Source organism: Felis catus, chromosome B1 (genome assembly GCF_018350175.1).
Source record: "Felis catus isolate Fca126 chromosome B1, F.catus_Fca126_mat1.0, whole genome shotgun sequence".
NCBI lineage: Eukaryota > Metazoa > Chordata > Mammalia > Carnivora > Felidae > Felis > Felis catus.
The window spans coordinates 145,686,460-145,709,209 of NC_058371.1; the positions used below are offsets into that span (position 1 = coordinate 145,686,460).

The 22,750-nt window shown below is 38.5% G+C and overlaps 2 protein-coding genes and 1 long non-coding RNA gene across 12 annotated transcripts in view; 1 reads left to right on the forward strand and 2 right to left on the reverse strand.

Annotated features, from left to right (window-relative positions):
- Positions 1-17,650, forward strand: part of RASSF6 (Ras association domain family member 6) — a 49,459-nt gene extending 31,809 nt beyond the window's left edge. For 2 of the 4 annotated variants that reach the window (XM_019829372.3, XM_019829375.2), the window contains 7 exons: positions 5,533-5,630; positions 7,038-7,222; positions 11,051-11,152; positions 11,500-11,551; positions 16,442-16,560; positions 16,667-16,764; positions 16,866-17,650. In XM_019829372.3, the coding sequence (XP_019684931.2) occupies positions 5,533-5,630; positions 7,038-7,222; positions 11,051-11,152; positions 11,500-11,551; positions 16,442-16,560; positions 16,667-16,764; positions 16,866-16,941 (730 nt within the window). In that variant the 3' untranslated portion in view covers positions 16,942-17,650. The remainder of the gene's footprint in view (positions 1-5,532; positions 5,631-7,037; positions 7,223-11,050; positions 11,153-11,499; positions 11,552-16,441; positions 16,561-16,666; positions 16,765-16,865) is intronic. The other 2 variants (XM_045056227.1, XM_019829371.3) reach the window with 2 other exon arrangements.
- LOC109499125 lies at positions 48-6,736 on the reverse strand. Its single transcript, XR_002156269.3, has 3 exons — positions 6,515-6,736; positions 1,228-1,306; positions 48-372 (listed from the first exon to the last, which is right to left on the reverse strand). It is a non-coding gene; the product is annotated as an uncharacterized LOC109499125 (long non-coding RNA).
- A 2,305-nt stretch (positions 17,651-19,955) lies between the features above and the next one.
- Positions 19,956-22,750, reverse strand: part of LOC101095098 (alpha-fetoprotein-like) — a 53,910-nt gene continuing 51,115 nt past the window's right edge. For all 7 annotated transcript variants that reach the window (XM_019829378.3, XM_019829380.3, XM_019829379.3 and 4 more), the window contains one exon: positions 19,956-21,755. The gene's annotated coding sequence lies outside the window, so the exon portion shown is untranslated. The remainder of the gene's footprint in view (positions 21,756-22,750) is intronic.

A 22,750-nucleotide genomic window follows, 5' to 3' on the forward strand; every position in this document is an offset into this window, starting at 1 on the left:
GCTCTGAGCTGTCAGCACAGAGCCCGACGCAGAACTCAAACTCACAAACAGCGAGATCATGACCTAAGCTGAAGTCAGACGCTTAACCGACGTAGCCACCCAGGCACCCCTATTTTTCACATTTTAACTCCTTAGAAGATCATCCTCATATTGACTTACATTTATTGTGTGCACTCTTAAAGATGGGAGCTCTAAAGCTTCTAACACCATCTCATTTAATCCCCAGCAATTTTGTGAAGTAGGTGTTCAGAACCCAGAGCTCTAAGGGTATAGGTAATTTGTGCAAGGTGTCCAATTACCATGTAGCAGGACTGGGCTGGACCTCAGGTCTACCTTTCTGCTGTGTTGTTTCTCTCCTGGAAGATGTCATTCCTTCGTTAGAAAAGACAAATTTCATTAGCCCGTTAGCCTGGCCTTGTCACCAAAAGGGGAGATAAAATTTAAATTTCTCTTTTCCTTGGAACAGAGGGCTCTTCCTGCTTTCTAGAAAGGAGATTTAATTATGCTGTCCTGATCTTGTTCAACAGGGCACAACAAAGTGCAGTTGGAGCTCAGTAACAACGTGAGACCGTTCTCTGTGTGGGTTTATGCAACTGTACCTTGAATACATTAAGTTGGGCTGATTTTTTTCATTATCCTTTGCAATTTTTAGAAACATAAATACTCTGAGAAGGACTCGTGCATGTAATTTTTTTTCTTTTTTTCTTCCTTCCTCCCCACTTTCCCTCCTTTTTAATCCTTAACTTTCTGACTCCTCCCCCTGTTGTGCGTCTGTGGGAGGACCAAGCCTTCTCTCCCATCCTGCCATCTATAACTGGATGGGCTGGGGTTCTAGGAAGAGAGGATGGAAAGAGAGCTGCCAGGACCTTTTCCTCAATCTGATCTTGGGCTATAAGCAAGGAAAACCAAGGATCACCTTGAGGGAAGCCCCACTTTTTCTCTGGACGCCCCGCTATGATTTGCACCTTGCCAATGTTCTCAAACATGATCCAGCACTTCTGAACATTTCCTAATTCCCTACACATGCCATGCAGTCTCTTACTTTCCTGACTCTAGGAAAGTCTACTTGCATTTCAACATCCTTTGCCTGACTCCCCTCTCTCAGTCCTAGGAGACTCTGGGCAGGTAACACATTCTCCAGAAAGCCTTTTTCTGACCCTTCAGTCTCTCCTAGGTGCACTGGCAATTTTTCAAAACACGCCGTTAATTGTGTTTTTATGCACCCACCTCGTGCTCTGGCCTGTGAGCTTTTTCGGGGTACGGAGCAGACCTTATTCATCTGTTATTGGGGTATGTAGCAGTGTGCCTGGAATGAAGAGAGTCGAAATACAAAATTGAATAAAGCCCCCATGATCCTGGTAGCTACATCACCTCTGCTCTGTTGTGAAAACTGCTTCTGTCTACCACTTCTGACTAGTCTCCCATCCAGGCTAAGGGCTGCCCATGGGCGAAGGGTCCAGTATTTGTGGAAGAGTGGAAGGGGGATCACAGACTTGGGCAGCCTAATGAAGCCCTGCAACCCTCCCCTTCAGGTCCTTAGGTGACCGATGGGGCTGATGATTCTAAGTGACTAGGAGCATCCTTTAAAAGGAGAAATTACCCTGGGCTCTGCTTTTAGATAACTGCACAAGAAATGAATTTGGCAAAATTAGCTATCATTAGTCATATTGCCGAAAAACTCATTGCAAAGTTCTCTGAGCACCCGGCTGCTTTTGATGCAATTTAATTATTTGAGTCATGAAAACTTAATAAGTATGGCACATTAAGGGAAGATGTCAAGGAGATACAGTAAGGTACTCGTATTATCACATTGTCTTTTTTTTTTTAATAGCTATCCCCAAGATACTTTTAATTTTTTCAAATTAAAATTCAAAACACTTGTTCCTAAAAATCCTCACTGTGGGGAAAAGTTTCAAGAGACCAGGTAGACAAAGTGATATTGATGCCTGTCCATACACTGTGGCAGATTAAAAGTTAATATTTTCACGATGTGCCTTCCATGGACACCAACTGCGGTTTTCATTATTTATCAGCACATTGCTGTGAACCAAAGAGGAATTACCTCCCTTAGTTTAAAGTTGAGAAAGAATTCCCTAGAAAACTTTGCTTGCCCTTTACCACAGTAATGAAACTTACCAGGAGAACATATGAAGTGAAGGGCACACTTGTGGTGTATCAGATCTTTCTGGAGGTTGAGAATTATCAGAAAGAGATCCTACTCCTCTCACACTCAAAAGCAAGATTAGATTCAGTCACGATTCATTAGCCAAGAATCCTCCGTGGGAAGCAGCTGAACACTCAGTGGGAAGGTGCATATAATTTGGAGTGGCTGTTCCTTGGCCTCTGTTCCCTAGTGGGGTGCAAAACCACCTAAGGTCCTGTCTTTGTTTCAGTCTGGTCCTAGACACCTTCACTCTGGTTGCCATCCTTAAAGGTAGCATTCATTTAAATTCTGAGCCTTGAATGAAATCATATAAAGAAAAGGACTAGGGGCACCTGGGTGGCCTAGTAGCTTAAGTGTCCAGCTCTTGATTTTGGCTTCAGGTATGATCCCAAGTATGGTGAGATTGAGCCCTGCATCAGGCTCTGCACTGACAGGGTGGAGCCTGCCTGGGATTCTCTCTCTCTCTTTCTCTCTCTGCCCCTCCCATGTGTGCACATGTGGTTGCTCTCTCTCAAAATAAATAAACATTAAAAAAATAAAATAAAAGGAACTATTCCCTCACTCTATAACCCTCCTCAACTCTCCTTTCTCATACTGGGTTTCTGTGTGCAGAACTTTTTAATTTTTTTTTCAAGTTTTACTTATTTATTTTGAGAGAGAGAGAGAGAGAGAGAGAGAGAGAGAGAGAGAGAGAGAGAGAGTCCCAGGCAGGCTCCGCAGAGTGCGGAGCCTGACTCGGGGCTTGAACTCATAAACAGTGAGATAAAGACCCGAGCCAAAAACCAAGAGTCAGATGCTCAATTGTCTGAGCCACCCAGGAGCCCCTGTGTGCAGAACTTCTACCTCTGGTCTCACATGGTCACTCATGTGGTATCTTCAGTGGGTGTATGTAGAATAAAGGACGGGCGTGGAAGTTGTGTACTCGGCTGCAGGAAGGGCTGTGATCTTGTCTTTCTGTTCACCCATTGAGAGAATCATCAGTTTGTCATGCTAGTTTGTTTTAATTATCTTGGAAATGAGTCACACTGAGTCAGCTTAAGGGGAGTGGTAGAAGCTTAAATATAAATCAGTCTGTTTGAACTGTGACCCCTTATGATCCTTTATGGAGACAATTCTGTGGGAAGTACTTTGATCTCTCATATCTGGTCCAAGTATTTTGTTTTGAAATTTTTTCAAAACCTAAAACAAAACAAAACAAAACCACCAAGCCTTCTTGAGGTTATGTTTACTTGCACTAGTTTTCATTGCTGTTTTTAATCTTTCTCAAATCAGCTTTCGCACATTTTGTACAAATCATGACAGAATGACATAAAGAGCAGAAACTGGACAGGTGTACATTTGAATAACATTAATAGTGTAGGTTTTTTTTTTTTTTCTCCCAACGCAGGTAGAAAAATAACCACATCCCGTTTGTCTATCAAATTACTACCTCCTTTTTTATTTTGCAACTCATTTGAAAACTTGCCCACAGTTTAAATTTACCAACGTGTACATCCTGAAGCATGGTCAGGGCAATGCTAACAGTCTTGTGCTTGAGCAAGTTAAACTATTTGACGTTGCATAAAGTTCCACCTAGTTTTCTTTGAACGACTCCCGGTTAACTGCCCTCAAGCGTAGCCATGTGCACAGTTGCGCGTGGGTGACTCTTCAAATTACACAATCCAGAGCTCAAAATTGGTGTTTTCTGCTAAGATGGGTAGAGAGGGGAAAGGGCCAGACACTCATATATGGAGCCATGTTTGTCCCCTGTATTTGTGTGAGGCCACTAAACTGTAAGAAAGTGAGGACAAGTGTCCAGTCTACCAAGATTACCAAGGATCTATAGAATACCACTGGCCAGGCACTCTTGGGCTTTCTCATCTCCCCCCGTATGAAATAGCATCAGGCTGCCTTGCCGTTTTAGTTTCTGCTTTTTATTGATATTGGGCTTTTCCCATGACTACCACTCTTTCTGTGATAATAGCATCTGCTTCCTCTTGATAATTAATTTCCTAGCAATTGGGGAAGATGAGCAATTTTATCTACCGTAAGAATAACTTGAATCTGAGTCAGGACCTGAAGAGGTTTCCCTTGGGTTAGTTATTACCTGTAGTTCTTGGACTTTTCTTACATGTGTTTTAACTGGCTATGTTCTGGATAGTAGAGCTTACTGAAAAATTAACTAACAAATATGTTAAGATTACCTTATTTACATTATAAGACTATTATGAGACTCAAATGACATAAAAGTTGTAAAAAGACATGAAAAGAATTCAAAGATCAAGGAGAAAATACTCGTGTTTGTCATATTCACCACCAGTAGTCTGAATAAGCATTTTTTGTTATTGTTGCCACCAGTGACATTCGGATAGAAGCAATGTTACAAATGTCACATTTGGATAGAGCATATGCCACCACTTACAGTCTTTGGTCATAAGGAAAACAGACATTATGGAAGAGATTTTTAGTAAGAATAAGACCAATCCCAGCCGTAACAGTATCCATTAACCTAGAGAAACCCAAGAATATCTTGGATCCCTAATGATTCTTCACCCATCATGAAATGGATACAGGTGACTCTGATGACGAAGACGATGAAAATGATAGCTTTGAACACATACTGAGTGCTTACTCTGTACTGGGCACTATTTCAAGAATTTTACATAAATTAACCCACTTAATCTTCTCAGCAACCTCACACTGTTATCATCCCCATCTTATAGATAAGGACACAGAGAAGTGACGTGGCTAAGACCAGATAAATGAAGTAAAAGTGACTGTTGGCCCAGCTGGTAAAAATAAGTAGCTGCCCAGTTTTATGTATTGTAATTATTAGAATGCATTGAAAGTTGTTAGTGTCCTATATATAAATCATGTTTTAGAAAAGAAGCTTCCCATACACTTTCCTCCTTTGTAAATTGCATTCTTAGTGGTAAAGAGCCTAAAGGTAGGCACCGCATCTTACTGAGAGCCACTCTACCCAGAAATGCTTTGAATACAATAGGAACTCAAAGTATGTTGGCAGAATGAACAGTTTTATACCTAAACTCTCCTAAGAGCCTTGTAAGATATCTGTGTAATGATGGATTATGTTGGTTTCCACTAATTCCATTTGCATACACACATTTTAGAGAACCTATATAACCTTGTATTTCAGGGTTTACTCAATTATTATATCAGATCTGCTCAAAATCAGTACAGGAATTATTTAAAATACCCACTGACCATCCCGGTATAAATATAATTTTAATAATATCATAAAATTGTTGTAATTTAGGCTATGCCTACCATAGTCCCTCAGTATCATATTAATACTCTAAATCTGAAAATCATCATAAGGCTTATTATGAATAGAATTGATGCCATTTACAAGATTTATTACTTTTCAGGGGAATGACACGCTGGGGGGAATTTGATGATCTTTACCGTATTAGTGAGCTGGACAGAACCCAGATTCCAGCATCTAAAGGAACAGATTCCCAAGAAGGTCAGTATCAAACTTTTATTAATGGAGAGACATTTTTTATGTAAATCACGAATCCTAAACGTTTCTCTGAAATTTAACAGTTTACACACCACTATTTAATAAAACTCTTATGTTAAAAAAATCTCTTAGGATCATACTAATTTAAGTCACTACAGTGCTCGTGTGATGTTTAATAACTTTACTACATAAAAATACAATGATTTTTAAAATTACATCAAGTCACTTAGATTTACTAGGTTAGGGAAAGCTAATGGTTTGAATAAACCTGTATACATAAAATTATTTAATATTTTCCCCCAAATTGGGATCACTTATTATACTCAGCAGCTTTTTATATCAGACCAAGCCCCTCACATTAAATTCTACATCTTTTTAGAAGCTGAATGTCTTAGTTAATGGATATCTGCGTGACAACACTTCTCAGAAAGAGGCAAATATACTGGAGTCAATATATTTAATTGACTCCAGTATATTGTTGTTGACAATTGTCAACAACATTGTAATTGTATATTGTACATTACATTGTATATTGTAATTGACTCCAGTTGTTTCAAGCATTTATTTGAAAAAGACAAATCAACTTGAACATCAAATGAATTCATATCAAACATGACAAACCAATGGTAAATGGCAGCTCCTATGGCATGTGACATCAGTAGTCATAATGATGATGTGATAGTTGTAATATTACTAGCTGTCATTTACTGAGACTCTGATAAGTGTCCGGTATGATGTCACATATCTTACATAAATTTGGTTTTCATATAATATGTAGAGATACAAGGAGGAGCTGATGACTGGGGTTGGGAGCAGAGTTCATGTTTCTGGGGTGGCCGTCTTACCAAGCTGACTTCAGACTGAAAATAGTACCCTGCCGACATTACCTTCATGAATGTACCAACAACTTCCAATGTTGAGTTATTTTTTCCAAACGTTTCTCAAGTCAGTCTTCTCTGCTGTCTCTGTAGCAACCCGTATTCAATAACAACCATGATACTCCTTCCAGGATTCCCTTATTTTTGTGTGATGGCCCTTGGCATCTTTTATATTAGGGTCCTTCCAGTTAGCCCTTTGAAAACATTCATCTAAACCCAAGGGAATTCTGATTTCTAATTCTAAATTCTAAGGGAATTCTATGGTGTCTTGGCACCAGAGATACCACAAAACCCTAGTTGCAAAAGCACCAATGCTAGAAGAAAATGAAATCTCCCATGCCTATGGGTTGGCACTCTAATTACAATAGAAACTTCTTTAAAATCCCAAGGTTAAATGGAATACTATTTCCCACTGTTTGAAGCATTATAGTTCACTGCTTAGCTGCATATTTACTTATTAAATACATATACAAATTCACCCAAAGAGGTAGGCAGCTAAATGATATGGCCTTATAATCTTTATTCTTCCTAGATTATTTATCTTATCCCAGTAGCACTCTGAAGGCTTATGCAGATGAAGAGCCAGAATCCCCATTGCTCTATCGCACCATGAGTGAAGCAACCCTGGTGAGAAAAAGGATGAAGCCTCCAATGATGGACAGAAAAGACAGACAGAAGCATAGGGCCTCTATTAATGGGCACTTCTATAACCATGAAGTGAGTTTTGATTCCGCTAATGTCATTTGAAAATGATGTCTATTTTTTTTAATTTTTTTTTTAATGTTTTACTTATTTTTGAGACAGGGAGAGACAGAGCATGAACAGGGGAGGGTCAGAGAGAGGGAGACACTGATTCTGAAACAGACTCCAGGTTTCGAGCTGTCAGCACAGAGCCTGACGCGGGGCTCTAACTCACGGACCGCGAGATCATGACCTGAGCCGAAGTCGGACGCTTAACCGACTGAGCCACCCAGGCGCCCCCCGAAAATGATGTCTATTTTAACAACACCACTCAATTCAACTTACAATTAAAAATAGTACTAATAAAATAGTGGTAGTGTATTTAATATTTATTGGGTAGTCTCTGTGTGTTAGGTGTTAAACTGTTTTAAATTGGATTTTGATGGATTATCTCATCAATCACTAAAACAATTCTATGAAACAGGTACCATTATTTTCCCTACCTTATGTGAGTCAACTGAGGTTCACAGTGGTTAAGCAGTTTGTCTTAGGTCACACTACTTTTAAGTAGCAGATCGGAACTTGAAACCAGCTTTGTCTGACTCCAGAACCCGTTATTAACCACTATGATGAATGAGCCCTATCTAAGTGGCAGGTTCTGTACCAAACACTGGGGATCTGAAGATGATTCTGATGATGCCTCTGCCAGCATGGAGCTCAGGTGTTGGGCAAAGAAATCAGTAATCGACAAATGGCATTAGAATAATGTAAATGCTACGATGGAGATTGGTTCAAAGTACATTTGAACATTAACATTTAAATAGAGGGGAAAAAACTCCATAGACCTATTATTCCAATAAACCAAACTTCTCATTTTGTCACATCTCCTTCCAGGTCTTGTACATATACACATATTTTTTTATGCAAGGATTTTTATGCAAGGGTTAGTTGTTTATAATTTTTATTCTGATATAATTTTTATTCTGATTTTTCACTTAATGTGTTAAATTTATGTGTTTCTTTTCCACAGTTTTTGTAAGACATTTCACTTTGCCAAAGGTAGGCAATGTGTCGTCTTTTTTTTTTTTTTAACTCAAATTTTTCATTGTCTGGTACTTCAGCAATTATTCATCCATTCATTTAATAAATACTTAAAAAGCACTTGCTCTGTGCCAGGTACCATTCTGAGCCCTTTCGTACAAAATGTTAACTCATTCATCGTAAGCTTTTTTCCTGTAGGGCTTTCTACCTTATTCTTTCCTCTACCCTTGGGAGCATATCCACGGTGTGCCTTTGGAGACCGGTGGGGAGAAACCTCCTTCGTGAATTCTTTGTTCAAATTAGATGTCTTCCTGGCTCAAGCATTACCCTTAGCCATAAAGTAATTTTGACAATCCCCCATAGATGTGCAATGACCAATTGTCCTGGTTTCTATTTCTCAGAATCACGCCGTGTCATCATCTTGTGGGGTGATTTGTGTTAAAGAAGGCTGTAAAAGCCACATTGTTCCAAATGAGCGGCTTCCAGATGGGACCCTTGTACTAAGAATGAAACTGGCACTAAGTTGGCAGCACGGTGTAGTGGCTAAATGCTTGGGTGCCGGAGCTTGACAACCTGATTTCAAATTCTTGCTGAGCAAAGTTTAAAGCTACCTCCATCTCTTAGCCTTTATCATTCCTACTTTACAAGGTTGTTGATGGGACTAAATGGAATAAGGGGAGCTAAGCACTTAGCACAGCGTCCGGCACAAAGGAAGAACTCAATTTACATTAGCTTTATTGTTGTTCGTTAAAAGAGATCAAGCTACACATATTTCATACAGATGCCAGTCGCTGCATTGTAATAACTAGCAGAAAAAAAAAAACCAAAAAACATTCTATCTATGGATGGGCAGTGAGAGGCATCTAGGAGTTTAGGTTGATAGAGTCATAAGATGTGTTTTTATATCATGATACCCCATGATAACACCAATATTGTTAGGACATGAATAACACTCATTTCAGAGGGTTAGATTATGATATTTGTATATAGGTTATGACTGTTGACTTGATCTGTGGTATATTTCTATCCGTGCACTAAGGATAGATGATTTTATTTCATGATGTGTTTTGGCCAACAAAACTAATCTAAAACTCTGAAAAACATGATTCCAAATTCATTGTATGTTGGTACTTTAGATGGGCTCTTGGGGTCATCTAGTCCCACTCTCTTATTTTACAAATGAAATCCTTGAGGCCTCTTTAGGCCTCAATGTGAAGGGAGTTGACAAAGTTGGGAGTTAGAAGACACTATGATCCAGTTCTCCTAAATCCTAATCTAGTGCCATTGCCAAACTCCATAAAGATTCTTCTTATAAACAACATCAAGCCACATATGTAACATATCCTTGCCTTAGTGCCAGATGAACGTATGGCTCTCCAGGGCTCCACAGAACTCATAAGCACTGGTCTTACGTGTCACAGAGTGATTCATCAATGCCTCACGATGTCCACGAACATTGAATTTTCTCATACTTAGCAAGAGTTTATTCCAGACAGCCTCCATATATCTACTTTGAAAAATTATTTCCATATCCATATTTCTACTCACACAAGTGCTGTGCATATATGCACTTTAATGTTTATTTTGACATTTATTTACTGGTTTCCCAATATAAGGCTCATCTATCTAACATTCCATTGAGCCACCCAGAACCCACCCATCTCCATGTCTGCTGAACCCACCACCCCCCTCTTCTAGAGTCTTGGAACACTATTAATATTACATTTTATTTGTTCTTAGTTGTAGTTAATTTATTTTAAATATTTGAACCACATTGAAGAATGGTATGATTATCTAGTGAAAATGTTTTGAACATCCTCAAATGATGTCTTACCTAACTTAATTCTAGAAACAATGTAAAGTTGCTTAAAAGGATGCATAGTATCCAACAACAAAGAAAGCAAACACAAGAAAACAAAACTTTTAAATTGGTGATTTGTGATTTTTCTTTCTTTGCCCATAAGAAGGCCAGTTTCACCAGATGCTCAGTATCACTCATCCTTGGGGAAATACAAATCAAAACCACACTGAGATACCCCCTCACACTGGTCAGAGTGACTAAAATTAACAACTCAGGAAACAACAGATGCTGGAGAGGATGTGGAGAAACGGGAACCGTCTTGCACTGTTGGTGGCAATGCAACCTGGTGCAGCTGCTCTGGAAAACAGTGCAAAGGTTCCTCAAAAAATTAAAAATAGAACTACCTTACAACCCAACAATAGCACTACTAGGAATTCATCCAAAGGATACAGGAGCGCTGATTCACAGGGGCACGTGTACCCCAATGTTCATAGCAATGCTTTCAACAATAGACAAATTATGGAAAGAGCCCAAACTTCCATTAACTGATTAATGTATAAAGATGTTGTACACACACACACACACACACAAACACACAATGGAATACTACTCATCAATCAAAAAGAATGAACTGGAGGATATTATGCTAAGTGAAATAAGTCAGTCAGAAAAAGACAGATATCATATGTTTCACTCTCAATTTGAGAAACTTAGATGGCCATAAAGGGAAGGGAAGGAAAAGTAAGTTACAGAGAGGGAGGCAAACCAAAAAGACAGAGAACAAACTGAGGGTTGATGGGGGTGAGGAGTGGCCAAGACTATACTGTGTACACTGTGTGTTAGCTAACTTGACAATAAAGTAATATAATATAATATAATATAATATAATATAATATAATATTGGGCTCCTCAAAAAAGAAGTAGGAGAAGGAGAAGGAGGCCAGTTTCACCATATTGATTCTTGTTAGTTTGATGTAAGTTTCAGAATTTCCATGGCAATATTTTGTTGTTGTTGTTTCTAGACATCAATTTTCACTCCAGCCTTTGGATCAGAAACTAAAGTCAGAATAAACAGTAATATGAGAACTGAAGAAGTAATTGAGCAACTTCTCCAAAAATTTAAGGTACTCTTTATCACTAAACTGAGCTATAACTGTCTTGTATATAAGTTAACTATAGGTACATAAATGTACTCTTCTGAAAAAGGCCTATGAACATGTACATCTAAATTAAATGGTTCGTTTCCGAAGAATTCTTTCTTACGAATAACACCTTTTCATAGTTGGGCCTTGAGAGATTATATTATTCTCTCAACAGGGAGCAGAAAAGGATTCTTGTCTAAAAGTGTGTAACAAAACTGAGGAAAAAGATACAGATTTGGGGTCTGGCTGGCTCAGAAAACATCTGCCAATGACCAATCAATCAAATATGAAAGAATTCATGTCTGCTTATTTTTTTTTTCCATTGACAGATTGAAAATAGTGCCCAGGATTTCGCACTTTACATTATTTTTGCAACAGGAGGTAAGTGTGATGCCTCTTTTTACACGATTCCAGTATGTTACAGTTTTCTGCCCACAGGGGAGGCCCAAGAGCAGCTAACCCTCTTTCTGTGGAAGAAAGGGAAGGAAGGGAAGAAGAAGAAAAGTGGGGAGGGTATTTTAGAAGGTTATTCATATCGCACAGTTTCAGAGGAAGATAACCTATGAATAAGATATCCTAGAAGAGTTTATAATACAAAAGAGTTTGCTTTTTGGCCAGACATCAAATTACCTGAATGGCAGTCAGTGCCTGGGAGAGTCTATGGAGAGTTCCAAAGAATTGTTACACACTGAAGTCCTTGACTTCTGGACCTCTTTCTTTTTGGCTTTCCCTTCTCCTTCTAGCTCTTACTGCAGTCATCAATGCATACCATTTGTCTCTGATCTTGTTATTACCTCTTTCTTACACAGTGTCTGACACTGTAGGAACATTCTCTCTTCCTCAGTAGAGAAAAATATGCAGAAGTTGGCGGTAGGGAGTAAAAGGTTGGCATTGGGAAGAGGCTCTATGTGGGGTGCTGGGAACAGGATGGAAGAGAGATTAGAGAAAAATCTAAGGCAATAGTGAAATGATCTTTTTGAAAACTCTTAAGTTGAAAAAAATTATATATTAAATTGTAGAAATATCTCCAGTTAGAGTTTAAGTGTCAGAATGTTTGAGCCGGAAATTGAACAGAATAAAATAATACATTTTGATACCAGGACAATTTTAGGAAAACGGAAGTCGGATCTTCAAACTTATACAAAATTAAAGTCCTCATTAATTTAAAGCTTAAATGTAAGAAATATAATATAAAGTTTAAAAATTCTAAGGGTGTGTGTATATATTCATATTCTAATTGTTTAGGAAAAAACTAAAAGGTATAAAATAAAAAGCAGAGACAAGGGCACCTGGGTGGCTCTGTTGGTTAAGCGTCCAACTTCAGCTCTGGTCATGATCTCACAGCTCATGGGTTTGAGCCCCACGTCAGGCTCTGTGCTGACAGCTCAGAGCCTGGAGTCTGCTTCAGATTCTGTGTCTCCCTCTCTCCTCTGACCCTCCCCCACTCACACTCTGTCTCTCTCTCAAAAATAAATAAAATGTTTAAAAAATTTAAATAAATAAATAAAAAGCAGAGACAGACTTATAAAAATGTAAAAGATAGAAACAGCAAATTACGAAAAATATCAGATAAAAATTTAATACGTATAATATCAAATAGTTCTTGCAAAATGACAACAAAAAGACAACTCAATGAAAATAGAACCCACAATGCAATATTATCTCATATTTATCGGATTGGTGAAATGTTTTTGAAGGATTCTACCTATATGTGGTGTGGTGAAGGGTAAAAGGGTATTTTCATGCAGTTTTGGTGAAAATATGGCTGTCTTTACTTTTTTGGAACTCATTCTAACAATATTATTAAAATTTACAGTATAAGTACCTTTAACCTGGCAATGCCACTGCTGAGAATCTATTCCACAAAACTAAAAGGACTAGTACCTATAGATTTATGTGCAAGGCTATTTATAATGACAAAAATTTAAAGACAAAGTCACCTATCACAGAAGAATGATTGAATAAGTGGTTATGCAGCCACTAAATGGAATGTGTCAGATTATACCAGTTAAATGGAGGGGATTCCATAATATATATTACATGAAAGATGCAACATGACTAAAAATGTATATCATATGATCCCATTTTTCTAGAGGAATTACAAATCCCTATTTAAATATGGGGGTATATATGATCATATGATCAGGAAGAAAGGTATGAAATGATAAATATGAAGTCACTGATACCACTTACCCCGTTAGGGGGTCAGGACAATGCAGGAAAGAGGATGGAAGGAGGAGGAGCACAGAAGGAAAAACAAAAACAACAAGTAAATCATTTTTTTTAAATATGTCTGCCATAAAAACAGCAAGTATGACATGACCACCTGTACGTATTGTGTGTTTGTGTGTGTGCATAAAGAGATATACGAAGGGTTGGCCACACAGAGGGTAAGGCTGATTGTCTCAGGGTTCTGGGATTCCAGGTGATTTTTACTTTCTGCCTTTTACTTTTCCCCATAGTTTCAATTACAGTAGCATACGTGGTTTTTTAAGACTTTACTGGGGAAGGGGCACCCAGGTGGCTCAGTCAGTTACATGTCCCTCCGACTCCTGCTCAGGTCTTGATCTAGTGGTTTTTGAGTTTGAGCCCCACGTCGCACTCCCTCTGACACGTTGGAGCCTGCTTCAGATTATGTGTCTCCCTCTCTCAACCCCCTCCCCACTTGCTCTCTGTCTGTCTCTCTCAAAAATAAAACATTAAAACAATTTTTTTAAAAACTTTATTGAGGAACAATTGGGAATAATTGACAAATATAATTGCTATATTGAAAGTACAATGTGATGATCTGATACACGTATACATAATGGGATGATTGCCAAGATCAAGATAATTAACATATCCTCACATCACATAATTAAGGCTTTTTGGGTATGTGTGAGAATGCTTACGATCTACTCTCAGCAACTATCAAATGTACAATACCATACTATTAACTCTGGTCACCAAGCTGGAGATTAAATCCTCAGAACTTATTTATATAATAACTGAAAATTTGTACATATATCCCCCTCGTGTGTCTCCCTGATAGCATGAATTATTTTTATAATTAGAAAAAAAAATGTTTATTTTCACCACAGAACTGTAGTTCGTTAAAACTTTATCTGTGAAAATCATGTTTTATTTTGTTTTTCGTGTCAAAAATGCTTGCACACAAAATCCAGAACAGAAGATAACCCTAAGTAGCACCTTTTAGGGATCAGGAACAGAGAGAAGAATGGAACCTATAGCACCTATTTAGGTATTAATCTGGAAAATAAAGGCAGGTGCATTTTAACACCTCGCATCTACTAAGCCCAGGATCTATAACAGTGTTTTTCAAATTCTAGTGCACTTCAGGATTACCTGAGAAGTTCATTTAAAATACAGATTCCCAAACCCCGCCAGATCTAGGAACAGTCTGGGAATATGTATTTCTTAATAATTATCCCAGAAGCAAATTCATGAAGCAAGAAACCTTGCTCTGGAATATTAAGAACGCAACAAACAGAGGAGGCAGTTATACCACATGTAGAGGTCAGAAGAGGATTCTAGTATGTTGTTAAGATGAGCTAAATTACCGGGGCTGTAGCCTTGCCTCAGAAATGCAGAGGAATTAAAACAATGAACTCTGACTCTGTGGAAACAAGAACGGATAACATTACTGACTTTTTCCTGGGGTAAGTCCCACCCAGGAGATGAGCACAGTTCTGATTCTTGAAACTTTTAAGTGCCTGACATAATTGATTTCCTAGATGACAGCGTAGAAAGGACTAACCGGTCTACCCGTTTCCCTTTTCAGTCTCTTTCAACATAGCAGACAGATTGTTCTTTTTTTTTCTTATAATTTATTGTCAAATTGGCTTAAATACAACACCCAGTGCTCATCCCAACAAGTGCCTCAATGCCCCTCACCCATTTTCCCCTCTCCCCCACCCAGACAGATTGTTCTTTAACAATAGAAGTCAGACAATGTCATATCACTTCTCATCCTCCAGGGGTCTCCCTTCCCGCAATAAAGCCAGAGTCTTTATGCTGGTCCCAGTACGTGTTCACTTCAACATTTAATATTCCTTTCCTCATCTTTATGATAGCTTCCCTGGTCCCTTGCTGCTCTTTGATAGCATTAGGCATGCACTGACCTGTAGGATGCTCTACTTATCTACTTACTGTGTTTGGAACACACCTCCCAGAGAGCTCCATGGTTCCATACCACATCTGCTTCTGGTTGTTTTCAAATGTTACATCTTCAGTGAAGCCTTTCTCAGCCACCCTACCAATAATTGCATACTTGTCCCCTGTACACACCTATTTACACAGACCCATACTTTCTATCCCTCTCCTTGCTTTATTTTTCTTCTGAGTACTTATCACTAATACATGATATGTTTCATTGGTTTATCCTCCTTATTGTCTGTGTCCTCCACTAGAACGTAAGTTTCGTAAGTGGATTTTACTCTGCTTTGTTTTAGAAGGTGCCCAGCACAGAGAACAATGCCTGGCACATAGTGGGAACTCAAAAAATATTTGAGAAAGGAGGAAAGGAGATGAATGTAAGGACACAGTGTTCTGTTCGTGCTTCATTCTGATAAAACTGAAATGGCAGATGTGAAATTATTTTGACAGAAAGTTGGAAGTGCTTTTGTGAGTGGGAGTATTTATAACTTTTGGAAATTTGAAATTCTTGGAATATACCAAATTGGAAGTTATTTCCTTTCTCATCTCATTATCATGGCATGGATGAAGCCCACAGATGAGTGAAATAATAAAAACACTGACCTGTGATGTGAAAGACATTCTCAACATGTTTTTAAGGAAGACCCAAGGATTTGATTGAGATGAGAAACAAAGGAATAATTGAGGATAATTATAAAGATTTGGACCTAAACAACTGGAAAGATGGAAATACATTAACTGAACTAGGAAAGAATTAATAAATATTTGTTGAATGAATGAATGAATGACAAATGATGAAGAATTTTTAGGTGTGTCGCTTGGTAAAAGCATAAATGGCACTGGAGATTTGTCTGAACATCCAAGCTAAAGGCAAGACTGAATTATCTGAGATATAAATCAAACCTTAAGATCTAGCAAGACAAAGAAGTTCTCCTTGGGTTCTTTTAAAGGTTTTACTTTTAATTTACTCCTTTGAATGAGTGCCTCCTGTTGTATGTTCTTCTTAGGTCTTCTCCCAACGTGAGCTAAAGAAACAAAATGAGTGGACAACTTGTCTTTCTTCTTTTTCTCTACGATGGACTGCTAACTATAGTTGATTCCTGTTTTCATTTGTAGAGCGGAGGCGGCTAAAGAAGACAGATGTCCCGCTACTGCATAGGCTCGTGCAGGGACCTTCCAAAGAGAATGCTCGCATTTTCCTCATGGATAAAGATGAAAAAGAAATTAGCAGTGATGTATGGATACTGTCACCCTGAATCTCTCTTTGCTTCCTCCTGACCCAGCACCTCTCACAGAATCTGCATTCTTTTTTGTTTTGTTTTGTTTTGTTTCCCTTTTCAGGTGGCTCAGTACATTAACTTTCATTTCCCTCTCCTGGAATCCATCCTTCAAAGATTAAATGAAGAAGAGAAAAGAGAGATTCAAAGAACAATAACAAAGTAAGTTGGGAGTATGTATGCTGGGTGCCTATTCCTATAAGAGGTTCAGCGCACAAATTGTGTTCAATTTTTAATACCCTTTTTCTCCTTCTCCTTTTCAGATTCAGTACAGAAAAGGCTATTATAATGAAATGTCTCCAAAGTAAACGGGTAGTAAAAACTGAGACAACCGTTTAGCAGACCAGGCTGTAATTGCTGAAACTCTGAAACACTTCAGCAAAATTAGAGGGATATTACTATTTGATGAATGCACAAATTCCATACTTGCATTCATACAAATGTCTGTGAACTTGAATCTGTGGAAAATTGAATGTTGAAAAAGCTTGTCTCTCTTTGAAGTGATGAGTTGACCTAGGCTTCACAGTTGCACTGAAAGGAGCTGGAATTTGTTTCAGGAACTGAAACAAGCTTGGATACTGTGTATCCAAAATACTTTCTTATAGTAAAACACTCCATGAACTTGAATCTAAATGATGTCTTCAGATATCATGTAAGGTAAACTTCTTTCAGCTTGAACTGTCAAGAGAATTAAAAAATCATCAACGGATTCTCAGAACTGATTCAGGAGCAAAAGCTGCCGGCTCTTGAAATAAAAAGGAAGCACACTCTTACCCTACAAAGGAGTCTGATAGTGAGTGATGGTGTTTCTCAGCTCCGTGCAAACTCTAGCTTCTTCATGAAACCCAGGGCTGTCTCTATATGGTTGGTGGCTTTCGGCTATTTGTAACATCAGAGCTATCTGTCCTTTGGGGTAGAAAAGATGGGTGGATTTCTGTTAAGAAATCCAAATTGCAATTTCATCAACCCGCACCCTTCTTTTTTTTTTTTTTTTTTCTGTTCTTCTCATGACTTTCAAAAAGTATTTTTAAGCATTTTTTTTTTTTAGAGAGAGAGAGAGAGAGAGAAAGGAGGGGGGAGGGGCAGAGGGAGAGGGAGAGAGAGAATCTCAAGCAGACTCCACAGTCAGCACAAAGCCTGGTGTGGGCCTCCAGCTCATGACCCTGAGATCATGATCTGAGCCAAAATCAAGAGTCGGACACTTAACTGACTGAGCCACCCAGGTGCCCTGAGTTCTTAAGCATTTTAAAAAAGTCAGTTAAACTGGTTAACTGTTAAAAGTCAGTTAAACTGGTTTTCATTATTTTTCCAAACAAGTACACCACAGAGACTTAATACGTTTAATGGGCTAGGACAAGAGTTGATCCACAATAACCATTTGTTGCCAGGTGAAAACAAAGGATAACGCAACTGTTGTAGCAAAAAATAGGCAGGGAACCTGGAGCTCTGCTCTTTTTCTCCAAGACAACTCATCCCACAACTCCCAAGATACTTAAAAGTCTGCTAAAACTGACTTGAAGAAAGGGGGGACAAAAAACTGGTAATGCCACAAGTATCATCTATGATTTTACTTGTGAACTCTATGTTAAAATGGAATTTTTTGCAACATTGGTCCATTCCCTAAACCACTTTCATTCACATTCCTCACAGGCATTGTGTTACCTGGTTTGATTACATTACATGTACTAAGGGAAAAGGTTGTATGTAACAAGCCCAAGTTCGAAGACTATCAAAATTAAAATACGAAACATTTTTAGACAAAGCTATTACTTCCTAGTGTCACCAAAACCGAAACCTAAACTCAATGAAGGTAAAAGTGTGCTGTGACCTTTGAGTCCTAGGAAATCTTTTATTGAGGAAAACAGAGGCTTGCATCATTATCTTTCCAGCTATCAGTTAATAAGAAATTATGTTCTCAGGGTGCCTGGGTGGCTCAGTCGATTGGGCATCTGACTCTTGGTTTCAGCTCAGGTCATGATCTCACGGTTCATGAGTTCAGACCCTGCTTGGGATCTTCTCTCTCTCCCTCTCTCTCTGTCCCTCTCCTGCTCACATACCCTGTCTCTCTCAAAATAAATAAATAAACTTAAAAAAAAAAAAAGAAAAATATCTCATCTTCCTAAAGTAGGGCAAAAGAAATTGTTAAAATTCAGAAAAAGGTCTCATCTTGCTTAAAGTAGGGAAAATGAAATTGTTAAAATTCAGTATACTTATAAAAATTTAAATTAGTGTCAAGTACCTGTCCTAAATGACAAAAGATTAATCATCAATATATTGAAAGTCTACAAGATATGTAAGAAAAATTCCAAGACATGGATAGAAAAAAAGAAAAAAGACATGAAAAGTAAAATCACAGAAGAAATACAAAGAGCTACTAGGTGTGTTGTGAGAGGAGAGTTGTATCTTAATGGTGATCAACTGTATCCAGTAAGGAGACAGAAACACAGTAATTTAATCAGGAGAAGTTTAATATAAAGAATTAAGCTGTGGGGCGCCTGGGTCGCTCAGTGGGTTGTCTGGCTCTTGATTTTGGCTCAGGTCATGATCTCATGGTATGTGAGATCGAGCCCCGCCACCAGTGCTGAGCCTGCCTGGAATTCTCTGCCCCGCCCCACATCTCTTTCTCTCTCAAAATAAATAAATGGCCTTTTTTTTTTTTAATTAATCTGTGATGATAGGAGAATAACTGCAAAGTAGAAGTGTGTATGCCAGGATTGGGAGCTATAGGGGCCTCTTTTGCAGGAACCCAGTACAACTCTGTGCATCAGTTGGGCTGCAGTATCTTTGAAGCTGTGTGGGACAGAGGCTGGTCAGGTAGTTTACTAGATGGCCACCCCCGGGGGCCCTCTCTGTGAGCAGGCACTGAATCCAGGGGGTGGTGTGGAGAGCAGCGATTTGTGTTCAGGTACAGATGTGCACTCAGCTCCAGGCTGTGCCATCGCAAACCAAATCGAAAGATGGAGGAGTTGGGGGAACAAACGGTAAAGGAAGCTGCACCCTACAGGCAAACTGCCCTGGAGAAAGCACTCTGGGCAAAGCAGTGGAGGAAAAAAGTGGGCTTCCCCAAAGCCTTGTCAGTCAGCCCTGGGAATCTGGAAAGACCAAATTTCCCGCTACAATGCTTCTTCAGCGCCCTCTACCGACGAAGCAGGACATCATGCACAATGCAAAGGAAACACACTTAAAGGGTCCATATCCATTTTCACAGAACCAGGAGCTAAGAACAAATTTGGAGGAGAGAGTCAATAAAATAATTCTAAAGGGTCCGTATCCATTTTCAAAGAACCAACAGCTAAGGATGAATTTGGAGCACAGAGTCAACAAAATAACTCGGATGTCATCAAAACACAAAGTTAAGAAAAGCAAAATGCACTTTTTGGTCTATTGGCAAAGATTAAGAAATGAGATTAAATACTCAGCAAATTACAATCAGATGGCCACTGAGACTACTGGTGGAAGTACAAGTGGATATAACTTTTCTTGAAAGCAGTTCAGCAGTAAGTTCATCCTATAATTCAGCTTAGAGGATCCTATATTGAAATAATCAGTCATACAAAGCCATTGTGCAAAGATACTTATTATATTGCTATTGTGATAAAAATAATTAAATAGCCTAAAATTTCAAAATTATGGAAAAAAACAGAAGGAAAAAACATTTACCCACAGAATATTATGCAGCTATTAGAATTATGTTTCCAAATAAATTGTAATTATGGAAGAAATTCTTCTTACATATCCGATATCTAAATAAGAATATACATACAAATATTCAAAATATCTATTATCCATAAAATATGTTTGTGTGTGTACACTAACCAAAAACACATTAGATGTGGTTATATCTGAATTGTAGAATTATGGGTGAATCATTTCTTATTTTTCTATGCTTATTAAATAGCCTATAATAAACACGTGGTACTTTTTGAATTAGGGCATAGATAAGTTATGATTAGAAAGCTACCAACAAGAAGTAGCAAGTGCATGCAAGCACAGAGTCCTACCAGATGCAGAAAAATAAAATTATTTAATAAGACATTAACTTCGCTTCTGTGGTAGTTTTAAAATATATTCATAAAGTCTTTGATATTCCTCCTTTCAAGAGGTGGGGCCTAATCCTTCCCACCTTGCAAATGGACTGGACCTAGTGACTCAATCCTGATGAGCAGAGGACAGCAGAAGTGACAGTGTGCGATTTGGGCAACTAGGTCATATAACGCTGTGGCGTCCTTCTCGCTCATTCTCCTGGGTCACTGGCTCTGGGGGAAGCCGACTACCATGGCGAGAGCAGCCCCAGAGAAAGATTTGCATCATGGGAACAGAGACCTTTGCCAGAGCCAGCAACAATTGAGGCCTCCTGTCCACAGCCAGATGAGTGGGCCATGGGCTGGTCCCGGTCAAGCCTTCAGATGACACAGCCCTAACAGTTTGACTACAGCCTCCTGAGACACCCTGAGCCAGAAAACCCAGCTAACCCACTCCTGGATTCCTGATCTTTGGAAAATGTATGAGAAAATAAATGGTTGTTGTAGTATGCCAAATTTTAGGATAATTTGTTACATGGCAATACAATTTCAGAGAGAAAAATCTATTCGGAGGCATCTTTGCATAATACAAGAGTATAAACTTTTGTCATAAAACTCTTTATCCTTGCTTCAGGTGGCTCAGGTTTTTTATTACCAGTTGCATATTAGTTCAAATTCAACCCCAGTAATGTTATACTTATTAATGGTAGAGGACCTGTTACATTCATCTTTGTATACTTGGCTGAATTTAATGCTGTGTTTTGTATATAGGATGTGCTTAATAAAAATCAATTGAATAAAAGACTTAATGAATTAGTGAATCAGTGAATAAAAGAATGTGCAAATGAGTTATATGAAATGTTTTTCTAAAAGCTCCTGTATACATGCATCCTTTTCACAAATCGGACCCAGTAGCTAAAGAAATATAGAATCTTTTCTGTATGGTTTTCTCTGATTTGGTGGTATATTTTATTATCTCTTGGCTATATGAAATGTTCAGTTAGGCAGTGTTGCTATGGGATTTTGCTTAGGGCCGTTCACGTTGGTTTCAGGAACTGAACGGGGAAGAAGTCCATTTTCAAGGCAGTCTATGAGGACAAGATGGCAGGTGTAACTGTCATGTTGCTATATCTACACGGGAAAGGAAAGAAAGGAATAGGATGCATTAGAACAAAACCCTTCAATGGCATCCATTTGTCCTTTTTTCTTCTTTTCTTTTTTCTTTTTCTTCTTTTTTTTCTTTCTCTTTTTTCTTTTCTTTTCCATTTGTCTTCTAAATAATAATAGTTAACACCTATTAGATTGATTGAGCCCTTTGAAATTGTCAATATTTAACCTACCAAACTGGCAATTTCACATCATTCAAATTAATAGCACTTACCATTTGTCAAGTACTGTTTTAAGCTTTACCTATATTAGCCGATTTAGTGTTTATTATAGTCCCACAAAGAAGCTACCCTTTCAACCCAATTTTATAGATGAGGAAGGCCACGGAGAGGTTAGGAGATTTGCTAAGGTCTTTAGAAAAGCTGGGTAGGATTTGAACCACACTCCGGAATCCGCACTCTCAACCCCCATAATCTATGGCTTCACCCTAAACTACACTCTGTCTGTCTGGCATTCTTATTTGTCCTCATCTGTAAAATGGGATAGTAGCACCGACTTCACTGGATGGTTGTGGGAGTTATAGGAATAATACATGTCAAGGCTGGCACCTTACACATTAAAAATGTGATAAACCTTAACTGTTGTTAAAATTAAACTACAGTATGTCCCCACCCACCCTTATATCCCTATCTTCCACTGGATCGCACTGCCCACAACTACTTAATTTTTGTCTTACAACAGACCAAACTGAATCACTCACCATTCCCCAAAACACCTCACATCCCACCACTTCTCTATCTATTCAAACCCTGCCTAACTTCTAGTCATTGGGCAGGGTCACTTCTTCCATGATTTTTCCTGGTCTCTGTGACAATTTGTGAACTCAGACTCTTGTGAATCACATTATTAGCCCTGCTCTTGTGACACTGGAAATTTGAAATCTGCCCTTTGTTATAATTCCTTATGTGTTTGTCTCTTGTATAAATGCATTAGTTATCTGGTCTTAGTAAATTCATATT